This window comes from Drosophila miranda, chromosome 4 (assembly GCF_003369915.1).
Source record: "Drosophila miranda strain MSH22 chromosome 4, D.miranda_PacBio2.1, whole genome shotgun sequence".
In the NCBI taxonomy this organism is placed as follows: domain Eukaryota; kingdom Metazoa; phylum Arthropoda; class Insecta; order Diptera; family Drosophilidae; genus Drosophila; species Drosophila miranda.
This window is the reverse complement of record NC_046677.1, coordinates 29286368-29307571: the sequence shown is the minus strand read 5'-3', so window position 1 is coordinate 29307571 and position 21204 is coordinate 29286368. Positions and strand designations below refer to the sequence as shown.

The following is a 21204-nucleotide window of genomic DNA, read 5'->3' as shown; positions in this document are numbered from 1 at the left end:
TTATCTCAGTCCCAGTGATTCCTAAAAAGAGAAATGGAGTTTCAGCAGAAGACAAAGCTCCGGCTGAATGGGGAACGACACTCCTCCATAGAAGAGCGCTGGAAAAGCGAGGCAGCAGAAAATGACACAAGAAGAATTCCTAAACAATTTAACGTTGATTTAATTAGCAAAAAAAATGTACGTGCGCTCCTCAGTTAAGCAACTTTAAGCGCACAGAATTTGTTATTTAAATCGAAAAAATCATCCTCGGGCTCGGGATCCTCTACCGCTCGTAGCATATCCGCATTGGGATCTGTTGTCTCTGTGGAGGCAGTCGCTGCTGCTGCCGTTCTCGCCGCCTGACGCTCCTTTTTGAAGCGCTTCTTTTGCTGGACTTTGAGGGCGGCCTGATCCACCTCCGTCTGCTTCCAGGAGGGAATGAAATCCGCACACCAGTCAAACAGATAGCAATAGAAGTCGAACATCAACTGGGAGTCGGAGAGCAGGTAGTGCTCCACGTGGTAACGCACATCCGGGCGATTCCTCAGCAGATCGTACAGATTGTAGAGAAAGGCGCCGCAGTAGAGCTGGTTCATTCGAGGACTCGGCAGTGGGTGATCCAGAAGGGAATTCAGGCCGTTTAGTTGGTAGACCACCGCCTGGAACTCTGCGAAAGCATGGAGCACCGTTGTGGAGTATAGATCGAACTTCTTCTTGAAGATCTCCTGCATGTGAAAGTGGGGCAGGAGACGCTCCTGCACAAGGTAACAGTCCGATTTGGGCACATGCGCCATCCTCTCAGGCACGGGCAGATCCAAGAGGGAGGGTTTCACACCCCTCTTGATGCCCTCGGCTGCTTCCTTGTCCCGCACGGCCCTCTCTTGCTTGAGGATCTTGCCAAAACGTCGATGGAAGGACTTGACCTCCCTCTCGGCGGGAATGGTCACATCTATGGTTCGCAGGACAACCAGACAGAGCAGCAGGGCATGGAGATGCAGCAGGTCGCAGTGCTCCGAGCGATGCAACCAGTAGACAATGGCCAGAAAGTACAGCCGCAGATCCTCCGGCAGTCTTTCCAGCCGCGCAAACAGTTGCTCCGTCTTGGCATGAGGCACTTTTGATTCGAACACCGCTCTCAGGTGCCGGGCATCCGGTGCGGAAGGCACAAAACTATAGGCAGGCGGCTTCTCGATGGGCATCTTATGGTATCGCACATTGGTCACCCTCACAGCCCGCGTGAGGTATGTGTACTCAATGGGCAGGACGGCACCCTCGCCATTCACGCGGGGCTCTGTCTTGGAGCCCTCCACATTATGGAGCAACGCAAACACATAGTTGAGAATGGGAAGAGCCAACTCGTTGGAGTCGTGGTGGGGAAAGTGCTCGATCTGTGGGTTATTGATGTACTTTCGCAGGTGCAGTAGGTCCACAAAGAAGCGGGATAGATGCCCCGGGTAGAGTTTGTCCAGGAACCATTGCGGGAACAGCAGGGTTTTATCTTCCACTTCTAGTTCGGGGCCGCCTTCCGGTTCCTCTTCATCTTCCTCGCTGTGCGATTTGGCTTCGTTTTCACCAGGAGCTGGCTTGTTTTCGTTCTCTTCCTGCTGCTCCTCCTCTTCCTCTCCTCCGTCTGCGTCAGAAAAGTCATCATCCAAGCCCAGAGGGTCTTCTTCGTCACTCTGTTCCTCTTCACTGACTGGCTCGAAGTAGGGGAAGGCATTCTCATAGTGATTCTCAAAGAAGTCGTACGCGTGGCACAACTCATTTGAGTACCCCTCAATGGCGGCGTTCACCTGTGCCACGAGCGAATCCCTTTGCGACTGCAGAAAATCAAATATTATTAGAGAAATCTGGAGGATCAAGAGATAAAACCAACCTTTTTCAGCCTGGAAAGGACCTTGGCCAAGGCGGACTCTGCTGTCTCCCCGCGCAGCCATTGGAGGGTTACTCGAATGCGTCGCTGTTGCTGCTTCAACTTCTTGCTGCGTCCCGCTTTGCCCATTCCTGCAGAAAAGAAGTTCCTAAAGGCAGAACGGGCTATATAATCGTTGCCCAAAAGGGCGGCGAACAGCGGCAGCTTTTCCGCACTGAGGGTGCCACGACCGCACAGATGCTCCACGCGGTAGATGCAGCAATCCAGATATTTGTAGGTCTTTCCAGGCTTCGCAGGAACCGTAGCCGGAACCGGGGTCTGTATGCCGCCCAAAATTTTGTTGCCTTTTGTCCGCTTTTCCATGTGCTTCGCCTGGGCGCGACGCAAGTCCCGTGTATCCTTCGGCTTGGCGTGCTGCTTCACCTGCTTGGTCAGCACCTTGACGGTGAGCGTGATCAGGGGTATGTACTTGACGTTGTGGATGTAGAAGTCCGAGTCGTACGAGAGCACGGGGCAGTTGAGCTTCCTGGCCAAGGCCGCAAGTTCGTCATCCGCCTCGAATACGCAGCGCATGATGGGAACTCCACAGTCTTTAACGGCATCCACAAATACCTCCTTCAGGTGCAGCGGGAACAGGGTAATGGAGGCATTTGGATTGATCTTCTTGATGACGGAGATTTTGCCCCTCAGTCGCTTACCAACGGTTTGCAATTTGCGCTCCTCGTAGCCACCATCCATGAGCACATAGGGACGGATGCTGCACTCGTCCAGGACCTGAAAGAACTGCAACACAGCGCGATAGAAGTCATCGTAGTCCCCGCCAAAGGCCGAGTAGCAGCCGGTGACATCTTTGTACAGATTGCAGGCCAAATTATCCCCATCGATCACCAGGGCTGTGGAGTGCAGCTCGTACGGCTTCAGATAGATCTCAGCGCGCTGCGCTATATAGCTAGTAAGGCCGCGAACTCCCATAATTACCCCCTGCACTTGTTGTTTATTTTGTGTTTTTTTTCTCCGCGTGTTTTACGGCAGTGCGACCGTTTCGTGGGTGATAAGAATTATAGCCAAAAGGTGGTAAAAAAATACCCAAAAATACCAGCTACCAACTATTTTATGAATATTTTAAATAAAAACAAACCGTTTAACCCATTAACCGCGAATATATATTTAAATGCCTATGAAAATGTTGAAACTTGAAGAAGTTTAGCACCAAACTTGTGAGATATCGCAACAAAACTTTTTTTGATCTACAAGTGTCGTTTTATGTCGTTGGCCTATTCTATTTGTTTGGACCAGCAACATGTGCTGAGCAATGAGTGACATTGTCCCGCAACATTGCACGGAATTAGCAACACTTGAAATACCCTAGGAAAAACAATATTATAGAATTGAGGAAATGTTGCTCATCCAAGGCTCCAAGCTGGGTATCGGGATCGAGACATTTATACAGAATATAAATCAGATGCATGGATAGGTCGAAGACATGTTAATCTGAGCAGAAGTTGTTGGTAATGTTTAAGATCAGCTTGGAAACAGAACTTTCATATTAATTGCAGCAAATAGGGTATACAAACGTCCATACCATCGATTAAATGCATCAAGTGTTCAAAACCTAACCTCATGCTCACTTATATTTTATGCTTTGACCTTTCTCGTTTAAACCTTAATTTAGATGAAATCCACTAAAAGAGAGTACTTTAAGTTAGCATATCCTGTAGAAAATTCATTCATTAATTGGATAAAATAGTGAGTTCAAGGTTGCGTGCCTCAGCTAGCTAGTAATTTTCAACCGAATATCAAAATCGAGGAATATGATTTCTGATCATGGGCATCGATCGCTTAGCCCATTGTCGACCAGTGGGTATTATCATACTCCTTAAGAAAATGATTTAGCTTGAAGTATTTTGCCGCAGTTTATGTGAAAGATATGGTGGATGAATCTACAACAAGAATGTACAGTCAGTATTATTTTCCACGATTTTATTCAAGCTGCTCGACTGTTTAAATAGAGGGGGACAAGTGGGTTAAGTTCATGTGCCCATCGGTATATTTTCGGTATATTTGGCAAATTTGACGGTATATTTCAGACGGTATGTGTGGTCAATAAATCGGCGGGCACACTGCCGCAGCAAATGTTCCGCAACGCGCAACATAACGAAAAAAATTTCATCGAGACTGCGCTGCCGACGAGTAAAAAATCATCAGCAATTTAAAAACCAAATTAAAGATTGTGCCCTGTTTGAGCTTACTACGAAAACACACACACGAAAAATACCCGAAAAATATATTCAATGAAAGTGTGATTTGGAAACGCCGTTTAAAATTGTCGAGCGCGTGCATATATACGGGTTCCGTTGGTTGGTTTTTTCTGCTGCCTGTGCTACCACTTTACCTTTACGTTTACCTTAACGCAGCAGCAGCAGCAATACACTCATTTTGTTCGTGTTAATAACTTTTTGTGCGTCTTTGCTTTGTGGTCGCCATTCATTTCATATAGTATTATTTTTCTCTTGGATTTTTCTTCTTTCGGCCGAAACAACTACAACAACAACAAAAGAAGCAGCAGCAGCAGCAGTAGCAGAGAAACAGCAACAAGCAGACAACATGGATGAAAGAGCGAGCGCGAAGATCATCATATACTTACCGTAATCGTATCGTGAATGAATATCTTGTCTATGTGTGAGAGGCGTGCTCTACGTGTGCGTATGCGTATACGTGTGTGTTCGTGTGTGTGTGGGAAACCGACCCCCCAAAGCATTAAATAAATAATCGTGTGTGCAAATAAATGTTCCAAAAAATAAAAGAAATTGGCGAAAACGTAGCAAAGAAAAGTGTGAAAATTTATACCCGACTTGGATCAATCGACAATCGCCATTAAGTGCACAATCGTATGGAAAAGCTCTCTCACTGTAGGTCCGGTCCCTCTCTCTCAGTCACTCGGGAGTGTGTTCGTTCTAAGCGATCCGTTTACTGTTTCCCGTGAGTGCGCCAGTGTTCGTGTGCGTGTCTGTCCCGAAATTTAGACAGAGTGTTCCCTGTAAGCTCTCAGTAGAGTTTGGAGCTGCCTCAACCTCGTCATTTGTTGGATACGGATAAGACTTACAGTTTCCATCAGGATCAGCATCAGCATCAGGATCAGGATCTTTTGCAAAAGGTGCGTTATAGTGTAATAGAAATTGCATTCCCATTGGCCTGTTACCCAAGGCCATTTATTCCAGGAATGCCACACAGGGTTCGAGGCTTCTCTCTCACGTTTCCTGTCTTCCGCACATTTTCACACGTTTCTGTTTCTGCTTCTCTTCCTGCAATTGCAATTTTTCATCGCTTTTCTTTTTTGATGATTCCCACGCCTTCCGGGGCCTGCTTTGGGCGCAGGTTTTCAGGTAGTCAAACCAAAAAAAAACCCCGAAAAACTCATTTCGTTGAAAGATTCCACTCTGTTGAATGCCACCGTAGGTGGCCCTAGCGATGGAGAAATCCAAAGAGAAAAGAATTGAAATGTTTTCTGGGACAGGAGGAGAAAATTAGACACACAGCAGCGAAAATTGAGTAAAATTAGCCACCCGCTGATTCCCGGGCCAAATCGCTGGAAAAATATGAAAATTGTATTCCGCACAAACGCACTGGATATGTGTACTTATGGATAAATCATCGTTATTATAATCTGAAACTGCAGCAGCGGCAATTTGGCATCAATTTGGATTAAACGCCAGGCGGTCGATGCTGATTTTGTAGGATATTATTGCTCCCATTTTTCCGAAACCCCATTATGTAATTTTCCCCAAGTGCTGTTGTGCTGCGAAATCAGGTTGATTGCAACACAGATAGGGTCGTGAAGAAGGAGGGGGGAAAGTGCGACGACGACGATCTGGCGACCGCCGACAGTTGCCAGCAATTTCCGGCGCTTTTTTGGCAACTCGAAAAATTGGGCACAAAAGTTCATCCCAGGAGTTGAAATGGAAAAATGGGTTCACGGAAAGGGAGCAGGATAGGCGTCGCCGCAGAGTTCTATTCCGTCTATTCATATACCATTGTCCCCTTTTCCCCATTTCCCAAAGTGGTTTATAGTTTTCCTACAGCTGCTTTTGGCTGCGATTTTTATGGTTTTTAGTGCTAACCCTTGAAGAGAAGTCAGTGCAGAAGGTCGACGCATTGATACCTAAGGAAAGAAAATAACTTCAAACGCACTGTTGTAAAATATTCTGCCATAGTTATTAAATGGAAAACTTGACTCCATTTAGCTTAAAATATAGAATATCATTTAGGAAACCAGTTAATATATAAAAAGGTCTGTCTGTTGCATACTAATTCGAAATGAATTGACACCCTTGATACCCTCTGATTGCTGGGTACCATAAAAAGAGTTTGAATTTCAAATAAAATCCACACACATCGGCGTGGAGGAGCAGCTGCTGCTGCCTTGCTGCATTTATATGCGAGTGTGTGTGCGTGCGTGCGTGTGTTTATGTCTCAAATGACACTTGCGCCAACGTCGCTGCTGCTGCACAATATTTCTGTAGAATTTCATAGTAGGAAGTGCAGAACCACCAGCAGCAGCACCAGCAGCAATAACAACAACAACAACAACGCACTTGACGATTGTCCGGAGAGTGGTGGTGGTATTGTTGTCCCACTCTCACCTGCCCGCCAAGCGCAAGCAAATAGAGAGTTAGACAAAGAGAAATGTACTCGTGGTAGATGGATGCTTGCCAGCCCTAAGCCGTGTAGGTGTCCTACCATCTTATACTCTCGTCGAGGGAGGGTATTATCGGTTCGATCGGTTGTTTGTAATGCTCAGAAGGAAGTGTTCTATCTGCGAGGCTATCAATGTCTCGCCTGTTTGCGATTTCCTTGGTTCTTACTCCAGTTATTTGGCTCAATTGTCCAGCAGTTGGCAATTATTCAATTGTCTTTGATTAAATGTGCAAATTTGTCTAATGTTCTCTCGCTCGCTCTTTCTTCTCTCTCTATGGAGTAGCGGATGTGGTCGCTTAAAGCTGCAACTAATTGCGATTATAATTTGTCACTGATCTCACTTTCTCAATTGTGATTTGTCTACAGTTGGACAGAGAGAGAGGGAGAGAGCAATTATGCGTCATTAAACATTACACACATGTGTATTTACCGTTGTATGGTACGTATCTAACGCCTGTCTGCAATAAAAAACCATTGCAACACTCGCCAACAAGCACCGAGAATAAGAAGGAACCTTTGGTTCTGCTTCTTGACCTACAAGCCAGCAGCGACTACGCGGGCAGCTCCCAGCATTTCCTGCCCATTTTTATTTACTGTTAATTATTGTTTATTTTATATACATATCCATGCATATATGGTGTGAGGGAGAGGGTGGTGGTGTGGGGCACATTGGGCATTAGCTAATAAAAGCTTGCAAACAATATTCCAAATTTCCAAATTGTTTGAAATGCAGGCCCCAGCTGGCAACAGACACCCACACACACACACACGCATACTTGAAAAACCAACAAATAAAGTAATTATTTCCTTTCACAAGCTCCAAAATCGGAAAAACATAAAGAAACAGAGGGAAAACCGAAGAAGCCTCAAACCAAAAATAACATCCAAATACCCCCATACGCCACTGTGTCGGCGTCGACTTTTGTAGTTGTGTGGTGTTGTTGTTGTTGTTGTTGCTGTTGCTGCGCTGCCTGTTGTCTCTGCTGCAGCGGATCCAACACGTGCAGGCACAGGCAAAATATAGTGAGCGAGTGCAAGAGAGTAAAAGCAAGAGAGGAGTGGAAAGCGCGAGCGGAGGGAAGTAGACAAACGGTTTTGCATTAATCTCTTAATGCACACGACAGAGAGAGAACGAAGTTTTGCGAACCGAAGCTTGCAATACCCTTGCACAAGCAATATATGTATGTGTGTATATGATCTTATATTATACTTTGTTGACAGCAAAACCAACATACTCTCCGAAAGAGTAATATACAAACGGAACTCGATGTGATTGACAAGTTTCGTTTGCGCGAGTGTGCGTGTGTGTGAATGGAGTAAGTGGAGTGAGTAAATGAGTGAATGAGTGGAGTAGAATGCATTGTGAATGAACCGCACACCACCGCACTGCTTACGTATGTATTTCTATGATTGATTCATGCAAAATAGCTTTACTTATAGACCAATGAGATGACTAAATTGGCTGAAGGCACCTTTTCCATATCCGTTATGCCCGGCCGTTGCTGCCACTCCTTTTATCTATATTTGGCCGCGGCCACGGCCTTGCCTACGCTCTACTCTTGCTATTCTTTACGTTATCGTGTGTCTGGACAGGCATTGATCATGTACCCTCGTTACCTTACCGATTGACAAACCGGAACCCTCTCCAGCAATATTATTCGAGTATATGTATCGGTGCTAGCGTTAGCTCTCCCTCCGCCTTGGCTCTTTCCTGTGTATCCGTCTCCGTCTGTGGTTGTGGGTGTGGGTGTGGGGGGCGACGGCATCGGCATCAGCTTGAGTTGTAATTTCGCGAGTCGTATCTGTCTGTCTGCCTGTCTGTCCCTGTCTGCTGCCCATAAATCATGCGTTTTGCAGTCAAGTTTCTTTTCTTTTTTCGCCTCTTTTTGCCTATTTATGCGACGCAGCGGCTACCGTGAGCGATGGCGCTTACGTCATGGGGGCCGGCTACCGTACATATTTGGCCATGTTTTACTGTTGTCAATTGGCCAAATGAGAGCCAGCATCAATGCAAAATATTGAAAGTAGGTAAAGAGTGTGGCACTGGCAGCAGCCGATTCCGATTGAGTCATCGTCCCCATATTTTCCACAGTTGTGAAATCGCACTCGCGTATCCATCAGATATGTACTACAAGATGCTCCACACATTTTTGTAATTAATAATCGTGGATAAACAGCTGGAGACTAGAAATATCTATCTCAATCTCTCTGTCATCCGTTGCCCATTTGTTCCATTTTCTTCGGCTCCTGCGATTTTCATTGGAAATGCAATCTTTTTTTGGCCAACATTTTTCCATAATTCAATAAATTTATGTACAAACAGCCTTGTTAAACGGAAAATTATAACAACTCTTTCGTTCGCATCGATCGTCTCTTTATAAATCTCCTTTATATAGACAATCGACATTTGTTTTGATTTGCCTACGTTCTGAATAGCATATAAATCGTGCAGCATTCATGAATGGAATAATGAATGGGATGGGAAATGGGTAATTGGTTATTTTTTTGCATCTGCTTTTTTTCTTTCTTTCTTCCTTCGCTTTTTTCTGCGGTCTGTGACGTCAGAGTATAGAGTACTTTGAAGGCCTTTAATTTAAATAGTTTTTGTAATTCTTTGATGGTTTGAACGATGGAAACAGTAAGATGTCAGGAATGGAGAGCATTCCATGCGTTCCATTTGCAAAATTTATCCTTTCGCTTATGGGAAATTTACACAGCAAGCTTGTACGTCATTCGACAAATTTCCCCTAATGCAATAGGGATATAACGCTTATTCATCGACACAGATATTACAGACTTAGTGACTCAACTCTTGGGCCTCGTAACAAACAACCTCCCAAGTTCTTCCCAATGAATGCCCCATGAAGCACCTAGGTATGATTAACCGAAAATATCCATCCATTCAGCCGAAAAGCGAAACCCACTCATCATAACAGCCAAACAGCTGACTAACCCACACTCTTGATCGATCCGTACAGTGCGATCGGGTACAGTGGGTGGTGCATACGGAGTAGATTACGAGTAGATCCAATATTTACACTACATTGATGGACATACATGTACCTCATACGAGTATCTACAATATGTTTACCTAGTTTTGTGTTTTGTGTTTTGTGTGCTTTGTGGGGAGAGGCGGCCTGGACTGAACCGAACTGAACTGAACCGAATGTTCTCTCTATAGGATCTTGCAGCTTATTTATTTATTTATTTATGTGTATAGATATTTTGTTGCTATTTATAACTGGCATACTAATTTGTAATTTGTTTAATGATTCACTTAACGCTCACTTTATGAAGTGTGGGAATTTGAAGACTCGAGAGGAGGCCCCTCTAGGCCCTGTCTACTCGTATTGTATCGGGAATCCGTTGAAGAAAGAGCTTCACAGAGTGTTGACCCAACGAGTTATGGCTGATAAGATTATTTCCAAGAAGGCCATAAAGAATATTCCCCGAGGTACTAGCAGGATGGATCCGGAGTGGGAGTGGGAGGAGTCTCCCCCTCTGTCTCTGCCTCTGGTGCTGCCTCAATCAATCAGCATTACCTGCCGCTGGGCTTCCCATCTATTTCCGAATGTAAACAATGTCTCTGGGATCTCGAGGATCGCTCCCCCTCGCTCTCGGCCGCTGCTTCTGGAACATAAACAACTCATTTCAATGGACCATCAAGCATTTATTCGCAATTACTGGATCCCAGTTTTATTTTGGCAGACCTTTTTCACGTTCCCAGACTCGGGATTTCTTATCAACGGATTACATCAAAATGTTTTGGGATGTGTCTCCCTCTCTCTGGCCAGCAGAACCAGTTTTCTTGAGGTTTCCTTTGCCACAAACCGAGTGAAAACCACAATAATAATTCCCATAATTATAACAATGCCCCACAACAAGAGATACAGATACAGAAATCCAACCAACGAAAAAAAAGAAGATATCCAAGTGTCGCCGGCCCCAAAAAAAAACACAACCAAAAACCACAACAAAGCGAAAGACACGAAAAAAGAGAAGACCAAGAGAAGACGCGAGTAGAATCACAGTGCGGTTTGGGCTTTGAAATACAAACTTTTGTGGTTACAAGACATTTTTCTAGACCACAGAGAACTGTCTCTGGCTCTGTCCCTGTCTCTGTCTGTCGCTCTGTATTTGTGTCTCTGTTACTTCTTTCGTTTTTTCATGGGCAAAGCCAAAGAAGTTGTCAAAGCCAAAAGCGAGAAAAACAGAAGGAAACAGGGTTGGGTAGGCTTTGGGGCAAGCAGCTTTAGATACCCTTTTGGGGGAGGGCCAAAGTTCTTTGGAAATAATAAAATTAAAGCCTCAAAAGATTTGTTTTTCATCCGATTGATCTTTGAGCTTTGGTAATGTCTAGCGACCCAATCGACACCAAACCAAACCAAGAGCTGATCGCAGTCAGATACACTAACCGACCGAGGGGCACTGCTGCATGACACGCTACCCATATAACCCAGTCGGTCTCTCAGGTCTCAAGAAGAATCTGTGGAATGTTTTCAGATCTGTAAAGATTTTTGGGTAAGCTTCTCCCAAATCAAGTGCTTGATCAGAACTAGAATACCCTCTAAAACAAGGGTACCCTACCCAATGAAAGAACGACAAAGATACAGCGAAGAAGAAAGATACATGAGAAAGAAAAAGAAGGTGTGTTGTGTGTAGGAAATGATATGGATACAAAGCGACGCAAAGTCGGAAGAAGAAGTATTCCCCAACAACAAAAAAGAAGTTGACGAAGAAGTGTCGAGTGAAAGAGAGAGGGAGAGGAGTAAGAGGAGAAAGAGCCGCAGAAGCAGAGCAAAGTTTTCTTAGTTTTTGTTTTTGTTGTTGTTCGGTTTGCGGTGGTAAAACTTTAACAACTTCTTGAGAGTTTGAGAAGGGTGGTGGGAGGCGGGAGAGGGCGGCGGAAAATCAAGTTTCAGCCCAGAGATAAACAACAGAATGGAACAATCATACAATCATGCACATAAGTATGACAATGACAAAGCAGAATGGAAAGCATTACAAAAAAAAATGTTGAACAGAGTTTTATGAAGGGAAATGTGCCGTTAGTAGAGTTTAAGCTCAATTAAAGTTCCATTCCAGCAGTCAGCAGGCAGCACCACCATTCGCATGTCGCAGATGCGACAACGTTTACGCGTGACTGGCAAAAAAAAGCACAACAGTTGATTGAATCGCCGAAAAAACAGCTGATTTTGTATTTTCAAGCAGTTGCTGTTTCAGAACATGGATATATTTTTGTAGGAAAAACATCGAAAAATGTACGAGTACCCCTTCGCTTATGGGAACATTGTAAAGCGAGTCCCCACGAATCATTCGAATGTGGAACAGGGGGTTTGGTTTTAAACTACAATTAAAACACGTCGCCGTGGTCGTCGTTGTCGACCATTTTGGCTTTAACTTCCATTTCAATTACTGCCAACAAAAGAATGGTCTTGCCACTTGATGGCACTTGTCGGAGAGGGGGGGGCGGGAGACGAGACGCTGCAGTTTCGTTTCGTTTCGCTCCAGAAAAAAAGGCCCCGTAAAAATGTGTCATGGCTGGCAGTTGAACTAAATTACTTTTTGGCTCGAAGCTTGCCGCCGACTCTGCTCTCGACTCTCAATCATTGGACGTCGTCGTCGCACCTGATGAGTGTTGTGCTGTGCTGTGTGGCCCGTAATTTGTTGGCTTCCTGCTTCTGCAACAAGCCGCTGCACATGCACCGCTTGGCTACACTTTATTTTAGCCCTGCCCCGCCCCCCTCTCTCCCTCTCTCTCTATTCCTCTCTGCCGTTTGGGTTCAATGCGCCCCAGGTGCTTGGAGGCAGGCTCCTGCTGCCGCCTGCCACACGCAAAAATTGATAAAGCAAATCCATCATGTCCTTCGTTTTTATCCGTATTTTTCGGCAAATTAAGGTGCCACTCGGTGTCTGACACGGCCCGAGGCAGGGCGGCGGCAGTCATGCCACTAATTACGCCCACCCACATCATCTTGACCAAAGTTGAATGCCTCCGATGACGACGCACGTGCCCTCACATGTTTCCCAAAGCAAAAAGGTTAGGAAAAACCTAAATGAGTGCAAAGACAGTGGAGAAGAAAGGGTTAGGATAGGGGCTTCGAATGAGGCAATACCCTGGAACTTTGTGTGATTTGTATATGGTTTTATGTGGGTCTGGCCGTAACAAAGCCAAGATTGCAGTTGATTTGTGGCTTAAGAGAGGCAAAAAAATTTAAAAAAAATTTCGTAAAAATATTTCATTGAAATCATCCAGAAGGTATCATTTATAATCCTCTAAAACATCGGTGGGCAGTCCTTTAGCGAGACTCTGGTCGAGAATCAATATGCCGATTTGTGCACACGCAATGTATGTTGTTGTTTCAATTCTCGGACATTCTCGAGTCGAGCATCAATGTGCCGCATCATGGGAGAGTTGGCAACAAGGACGTGCCCTGCTTTAGTCAGAACCATGACTCTTTCCATTAGTCGTCCATTACACGGTATTTAAACGAAGTTTTGTTGGAGTATTTTTCCTCTCTGGCTTTCAGAGTTTTGTTTTCTTGCCTCTGCCTCCTCTGTGGCTGTGGCTGCTCTGTCACTCTTTTGTAATCCGCACGTAAACCGTTTTACTTTTCCCAGCGAGACTTTTATGCGAATTTCATAGTTGTTTTAACCCTTTTCCTTAATGTTTCGCACACGTCAACCTACAAAAACACAAAAAACGCAGAAGAAAGAGGAAAAAATAATAAAAAGGCGCAGAAGCAACCGAAGAGGTTACAAAAGCTTAAGAAAAGGTCACACACCTTGATTTCTTGTTGGTGGCTTGTTCCATTCCCGAAACGTTTCCCCCACTGCGAGGATTCCGGAATCGGAATCCTGATTTGCCCAAAGGAGAGGATGAAAAACCAGTCCAGGACGACACCCTGTGCGCAGGTGCACCTCATCGTTTAACCCTTCTGCGTGCAGTGCGGCGGCGGCAGCGGCGGCGGTCCGCTTCAATTTCAATTTTGTAAATTGAGTTTATATTTCGATTTATTGACACGACAACCAGTCCTGACTCCTGACTCCCGACTCCTGACTTCAATTACGACTGTTCTGTCCTCTGTCCTCTGTCCTCTGCCCTCTGCTCTCGCTCTTTTGCTCTCCCTCTCTCTTCTGTGCTTTGCACTTTGACTGACATTTATTACCATTTGTGCGCTGCTCTGGGTTTCCTGGCGCTTTTGCGATTTATGCAATGCGCAGAGCAATCGATGAACAACAATGGCGTCCCCCCAAGGTACAGTACAGCCAAGGGGCACAGGGTTTGTGTGCGAGTGTGTGTGTGTGTAAAGGGAAAGGATGAGTGGGAATTGTTTGGGTTTTGAGTGGAAATTGGTGTTCTCTCTGCGAAGGGGAGAAGCTTTTTGAAGATTGATTTCTTAAGTAGATCTGAATATGATATTTTGGTCAGAATATCATTCCAAATAAAAACCTACTTTTCAGAGAACAGTCTTTGTACATAGATCCCTGAACACAAAGAAAGATTGATCATGAAACCCACTTCCTTCGTCCTGCTCATTTGAATTTTCCTTGGCCAAAAGTATTTCCTGGTAAATTCCTGGCATTATCTTTGAAAAATTCCTTTATTTGAAAAATCAAAAGAAAAATCTGAAATGTCATGCTGAACTCGTATTCAGGCAACAACGTGGCATGCCGCACCAGCAGCAGCGGCACCAGCGAACGTGTTGCAAACAAAAAAAGCAAAAGAAGTGCACATGCAAACACTGGCCTGGCCCCGGCCCAAAAACCATTCGGATCGCATCGCATCGGATCTTTTCATTTCCATTTGAGGGGAATTTTCCACTTGAGTTTTTCCTGTGTGGACCCATTCATGCATACCCTCTTCCTCTTCCGTTTTTCGGCCCAAAAGAAAAAAAAGAGCGACATGTGTTTGAGATGTTGTGGAATGGAAGTGACTGGAAGGTGGAGGAGTAGGAGGAATGTGAAGAGTAAGGGGAGATTTCTGTTAAACATAATCTCAATTTTCATTTTTCACCTGCCGCCGGCCCGCATCCACTTACCGCTTCTCCCTCTCTCGCTGTCTGCCTGCCTGCTTGCTGCTTATCAGCGGCAAAACGGGCAACAATTTGTCTATTATCGGGTCTGGGCCAATTTTCGGTTTTCTTTCCATTATTCTCTGTCTTTTTCCTCGTTTTCTTGTTTCTCTTTTGCCGCTTGTCGGTGCTGCTGCTGCTGTGATAAATGTTCAGAGTCGGTAAATCCGCTCAAGCCTGATTAAGTGAATTATTATGCCAGCCTCGGCTCGGTTCCTCTCTCGGGATCTCTCTCTCTCTCTCTCTCTCTCTCTCTCTCTCTCTCTGGAAGGCTACTCTCTTTGCCATTCGTCATGCATGTGCAGGCACACGAGCAGCAGCAGCGCAGCAGCAGAAGCCACGCATCAACATCAACAGGAAAATGCAATGGCATCTATCGAGGCTTGGGATACCCTTGAATATGGATTGCCACAGAAAACAAATGTAACAGGAATTCCTCAAGCTTTGTTGAAATGTATTGAGATATGTCCCCTGGCATAAAGATTCGCTTTTGATCAAGATTAGAATTCACTTTAAAGAATTGCAAGGGATTCCTTCAATCATTTCATAGAAAACAGCATACCCCGCGCAGCAAGCATAGTCGGAAGCAACGGCACTCATCAAATATTGTTTATGTTTCACACACGCACACACATTCGACTGGCGAGAGAGCGATGCGATGCGATCCGATGCGATCCGAGCCTCTCCCGACACGCACATTGCACTCTTTCTAATCAGCCAAGCCATGAGCCGAGCGAGGGAGCGCTTGTTGCATTTGTACCTGCTTGACCTGCTGTTCCTTCGTGCTGCCTCTCCCTATTCCTCTCTCGCACTGTTGCTCTTGATCCATTTCCATTTCTATGCATTTTGTGCGTGATGCTCATTACGCATCTCTCTCTCTCTCTTTTGCTTTTGGATTGTTTTTGTTTGCCGTCTCTGCCGCTGCTTCATTGAGCATTGGTTGGCTGCAGTCACGTCAGCTGAAACAGAAGCGGCAGCTGCTGCTGCTGGAGGAGGAGGAGGAACACCCTGGAAGTGTCTTGGAAGCAACGTGGAAGTGGGGAAGGCGTGGAAGGGGGGTACAAATTAATATAACGTTCTCTGATTCCATGGAAATGCGGGTACGCGCCAGCAATTGACGGTAGAGTAGAGATCATGTGAAGTAGATTATGGTCTTGAGTTTAATGGCGAAATTATCCAGAGAAATTGCATAATTATCAAGAGCCAGCATCTTGGCATCTGATTTAATTTGCAGTTAACTTGGAAAGAAAAACACAAATGTAGCTCCCAGGTCCCTGGTGCGGGGCGGGTTTTGTGGAAATATGGAAAATGTTTATTGCTAGTTTCAGGAATATTTACGAAGGCCTTTTTCCCGAAATCTGAAAGTCCCCCCGGAAAGAAGAGTGCTTTGAATATCACTGAATCATCATAGATTGAAGAAGGATTAATAATCGAAAACCATTCGGGAGGTATTCTTACCCAAAAATATCAATCATTCCTTGACCGGGTTCTTCTTCAGTTTATCAAAAAATTCACATCTGAAAAAGTTCTCATACTTTTCTATACCTAAAAATAGCCCCGAAAACTGTTTTTCTGTTTCTAATAAATTAGAAATTTAATTGGAAATGCATTTGAAATTTCTTCTCTAAACAAAATGTCATTGGGGGGATCTCGGACCAAAAACAAAAACAGAAGCAACTTGAACGAAATTAAGTTCTCAACAAAGTCATAACGAATGGAAGTCTATTGATGGACGAAAGGAATCAACGGATAGCAATCGATTGGTATCAGACCGCAGCAAATGGCGGCACAGCGCACACACAGAGAAAGTAAACAATCACGAGGCTGAGGCTGGGGCCGAGACTGTAATGCCGCGTAATTGGCCAACTAACTCCCACAATTTTATTGCCTTATTCTATGGACTAATGGCCATAAATTTGTGGGCTATCTGCGCCACTAGCAATGGAACTTTAGCTGCATCCTGCCTCAACTTCTGGGAGATTGTGTGGCATGCAACCCCAGACACGTCAACTTCTCGTTAAGATAAGGCACAGCCCAAGGAGCCAGAGGTTCCTGCTTCGGGATGGAAATCAAAGTGGAAATTGTCGCATGCAATGCACTGTTTCGGGGTACGTTGACGTCTGGAGTCCTGGGCCTGGGATCCATGGCTGGGAGTCCTGCGCGCTTTTGGCACACGCCATCTGTCGTCCCTCGGGGGAACCCAACCAACTGCCAAATGCAGTGAAGCCTATCCTCTTGAGGCCTCCTGCTGCTACTTCTTTTCTTTTCTTCTTTTTTTGGTAATAAATTACCAACATGCAAAAGGCGAAATGCAGCAATAAAATAGCAGCAGTAGACACATTTGCCACGTTCTCCCCCGCCCCACAACTTTACCCTAGATTCGCGTCCCTGCTGTCGCTCTTTATTTGGCAACTTTCCAGCCCCAGCCCCGCATTTCCCCATTTTTGTTTTTGTTTTATGTGCTAATTTACTAGAACGACTTGCTGAAATAACTGTTGGTGGTTACAGGACGGAGGACCTAGGGCGGAGGGCGGTGGCTCCTTGCCCGAAACTCCTACGAACCGACCGTCGCGACGGACGCCTTCGGCACAAACAATTAAAACGCCGGCGACGAGCGGACCGACCGATGGACGGACGTTTCTCCGATAAACAAGCCAAGATAAGGCGACGACGACGACGACCACACAGGTCCCACCACACACCGAACCGACCCGACCCGAACCGAGGCGAAGCGAAGCGACGAACCCATTCGCAGGTCTCTCAAGACTGCAGCAGCATATGCTACACATTTGGTCAACAGTTTTTTGTTGTTGCTTTTTTGTGTTACCAATAAATTTCCGAAATACTTACCTTCTTAGCGTTAACATTAACGTTAACGGTTACCTGTGTGGCCGACACGAGAGGGCGAGGGGCGAGAGCGAGTGCATGGCAATTTTTTCATTAGCGCTTTCAGCAAAAGAGCTCTTCGGGGTAGCTGCCGGTCCTCTAAGTAGCCCTCCAGGAAGGTGTGTTCCCGTTGAAGGATGAAGGTCTTTGGTCTTTCGACTTTTCGGTGGCAAGCAATTGCTGCAATTCCTGCAATTCCTGCAATTGGGAAAATTTCAACAACTTTTTAGTGGTCTCTGCAAGACAGACGCACACGAGAGAGAGAGAGGGTAGGGGGATGAGTTCCATAAGAACAATAATGGGAAGTGGGATTGGAAATGGAAAATAATAATGAAATGGCGAGGGATTTAAACTGCATCTGAATTGAATATCTTTCAATTCTTTGGAGTATAAGTAAAGTAGTAGAAAAGTAGTAAAAAAGTAGGTGGGCATAAATCGACAGAATCTTATTTAAAGAAATTTCCATCGTAGATCCATAAATCCCCACCTAATTGGAGCTTTCACTGTGCTAAAGATCATTAAAATTAATAAGAAAGTAAATCAGAAATGGTTATTAATGAAATTATTAATTATAGCTATCACAGATCTATAGATCTATTGATAAATGATAATTCAAGTCCAAAAAAATACATACAAAATGGGAAAATGGCCAAAAATATAAACTCATTCGCCATTTGGGATACATTATAATGGCTATAGCCTCTTTTTCTGGATATCTCTGGCAACCCTCGCTTTTTGGCAGTAATATCCCCAGCAACCCATCCAAAACCCATTTCGTAATCAACATCATCGCCTCTTCTTGGATCGCTCTTCATTCCAGAGTCCAAGACTCGAAGAGAATGTGGCAGCCGCAGCAGAAAAAAAAACGTATAAGAATTCCTCCGTGCAACGTGCAACGTTCGTTGGGTTGTTGTTGTTGGCTGGTTTTTTTAGAATTGCATTTTTATTGTCTGCCACTTTGTTGTTACCAATGTTGGTCGCCGCCTGCCGCCTGCCTCTGCCTCTGCTGCTGCCTGATGCCTTTTTGTATAAATAAACCATATGGTTAAAAGCGTAGCAGAATAATTCTACGAGCGCCTGGCCTGCCTCTTTTTTTTGTGTTTTTGTTTTTGTTCTTCTTACTCGACTGCCCATCGTCTCTTGTCTCCCGTTGGCCATCATCGTCGTCCACATCGTGGTTCTGTTTCTCTGCTGCTCCTAACTTCTTTTTCTACTCTGGCTCTGTGGCTCTGTAGTTCTGTTGTAGCTGTGTGCTGGTTCGAGATGGGATGATGGAGTTATGCTTCAGTGCGTTTGTAAATGTTTTATCAAAATGTCTTGTGCCGTTCGCCCTTCCTTGCTATGCCCCATGCCACTCTTACAGAGGGTAGATGCAGGTATTTTGGTATTTCTGTACCATAAACTATATGAATTCCAACTGAATTTCATTATAAACCATGTCCTTGGGAATGATATGAGAACTTGGAGACTTTGAGAGCCACAAAAATGAACAAGAAAAGATCAGAAAAGGATCGCCTAGTCCTTGGAGACCTCGTTGGGGAAGAAAAATTCTCAAGATCAATATAAAACCATAAATTTGGATTAAGGACGCAGTCCGTGCTAGATCCATAGTCATGAAAAACACCTCCACTTTTCTGCTGTCTACATAGAAAAATCCCTTACCCTAGATTGTGTTTACTTCTCCTTTCATTAAGAGAGTATTTCCTCAAATAAGTCTCATCTGTGGGTCCTCCCATTCGATCACTTTTCGTGCGGTGTTCCAAAAACTATTTAGCTTAACAGGGTATCCCCATAGTCGCATCATTCTCTCTTCTGTCATTCGTAGAGGTTCACTCTCTTTATATTTGTTTTTGTTGTTCTGTTTTGTTGTTGTTGTTGTTACTTTTTGTTACATTTTCTACGTCCATCGCATTTTACGATCATTAACCGCAAAACATTATTGTGGCATGTTCTCGCTCGCTGCGCTGGTTCCTCCACTGCTGCCACACCACTTCTGCCACTCTGCCACTTTGGCACTCGGTTTGCCTGCTGTCTTGGTTTGTGCCACCTCTGAGCTGTGCTCACCTTTCCTTTTGATTTTCCTGGAAATTGGCCTGCGCCACACAAATGTGCTGAAAATTGGCGGGGCTTGCAACTCCTCCTCCTCCGTCGCCGCCCCAGCCCACGAGAAGACGCTGCCCATCCTCCAAAAATTGTGTTTGGTGACCTCTGAAGAGATGGCGCCGCCCTGGAGGTTCCTCTGCTGCTTCCGATGATGGGGGATTAGGGATGGGGGGATGCTGTTGCCAAGTGAACAATTTCCCAGACAGCAAGCAGACACAACAAAAAAAAGGGGGAAGCAAAGGGTGCAGCAGCATCAATGAAAGCGCACACACAAGATATAGATACAGTGCCAGAAACAGATACATCCACATCTACATCTGCAGATATATAGATGCAAAGATACACATCCGTGCGGCTGTCGGCTTCCTCTGATTTTATATATATTTATTTTTCTCTTTCTCTTTTTTTATAATCGATCGATTTCATGCGCTGTGCGACAAGCCGTAAATCACACGCCAGACACAGACGCATCCACAAGATACTTTATCTATAGCAGCCCTCCTCCCCATCTCCACATCTCCTCTGTCCGTGTCTTGTATTTCGATTTCATGGCGCTTTAGCGCGTACAGCGCACCACAAATCAAATGCCATCTCCAGCTAATTACTGAATCAAAATCACATTAAACTCTTCCCCAAACTTGGCCCCCGGTCGGGGGCTGGGTTCTCCTCTGCCGTCCTCTGCTGGAAATGCATCTTAATTGTTCCGAATGGTCTCCGACGGCGGCTTACAATTGTTGGCCATCATAAAAATTATTTGCCAGAAAGTGTAGAGAATGCGATTCAAAGTTTGAGCCACGTGGGAAACTCTTTTTGTTTTTGGGGGGAAGAAGGCTCGGGAAAGTGACAAGAAATGATATTCCAAGCAGAACAACTCCCATAAGCGACCGGATACATCCAGTGCTAATGCTAATGAAACTATGGAATGGAACAGAAATCAAAGTAAAGCTTAAGAACTGTAATACACCTTTCCATTACTGCAGATTCGTAAAGTGTACGAATTTCCCCATAGAAATATTGCTGTAAAAATGTTCCATAAGCGAACGGATACATATACTGCCAGGGGAACTGTGGAATGGAACAGAAATAGCCAAAATCTCTACGGAATATGAAAAATGAATGTAAAATTGAAAGGAAAGCCATGGATGTGTAATACTGTGGTACTTCCGTGGAATATCTGTGCAAATGTTTCCATAAGCGAATGGATACTCTGTCAAATGGAGCTGCGGAATGGTTTAATTGGTTCTGAAGACTTTTTTCCTGAACTGAGAAATCTGTAAACAAAATTTAGATTTCATGTTTTTGCTGTCAAAAAAAAACATCTCCTAATTGGTTAATAGCTACCCTGGCATCAAAATGGATATCGATTAAATGGGATACACCCCTGAGAAGGCAAGGCTTTGGCTGGCAACCCACATGCCTGCCACAAGTTGCAATTGCAACAAGAAGCAGCAGCAGCAGCAGCCGGCCTGAGTTATCTTTAAGATGGGGTTCCATTTAGATGCCTCCTCCTTGCCTGGATGATCACATTCCAAGAACCATATCGTTTAAAGAACGCACTCGAAACGGGGTGGGGGAGGGGCACGAAGTATCATT

General features: G+C 44.9%; 2 protein-coding genes across 2 annotated transcripts in view; one reads left to right on the top strand and one right to left on the bottom strand.

The window, feature by feature from the left end:
* Positions 1-135: 135 nt before the first annotated feature.
* LOC108162993 (protein asteroid) lies at positions 136-2909 on the bottom strand. The gene is made up of 2 exons (XM_017298006.2): positions 1856-2909; positions 136-1799 (listed from the first exon to the last, which is right to left on the bottom strand). The coding sequence occupies exons 1-2, from the start codon at positions 2822-2824 to the stop codon at positions 195-197; spliced, it is 2574 nt and encodes an 857-aa protein (XP_017153495.1). The 5' UTR covers positions 2825-2909; the 3' UTR covers positions 136-194.
* Positions 2910-3969: 1060 nt separating this feature from the next.
* The window catches only part of LOC108162781 (protein Star), a 34900-nt gene continuing 17665 nt past the window's right edge, over positions 3970-21204 (top strand). Inside the window, exon 1 of the mRNA XM_017297679.2 lies at positions 3970-5006. The gene's annotated coding sequence lies outside the window, so the exon portion shown is untranslated. The remainder of the gene's footprint in view (positions 5007-21204) is intronic.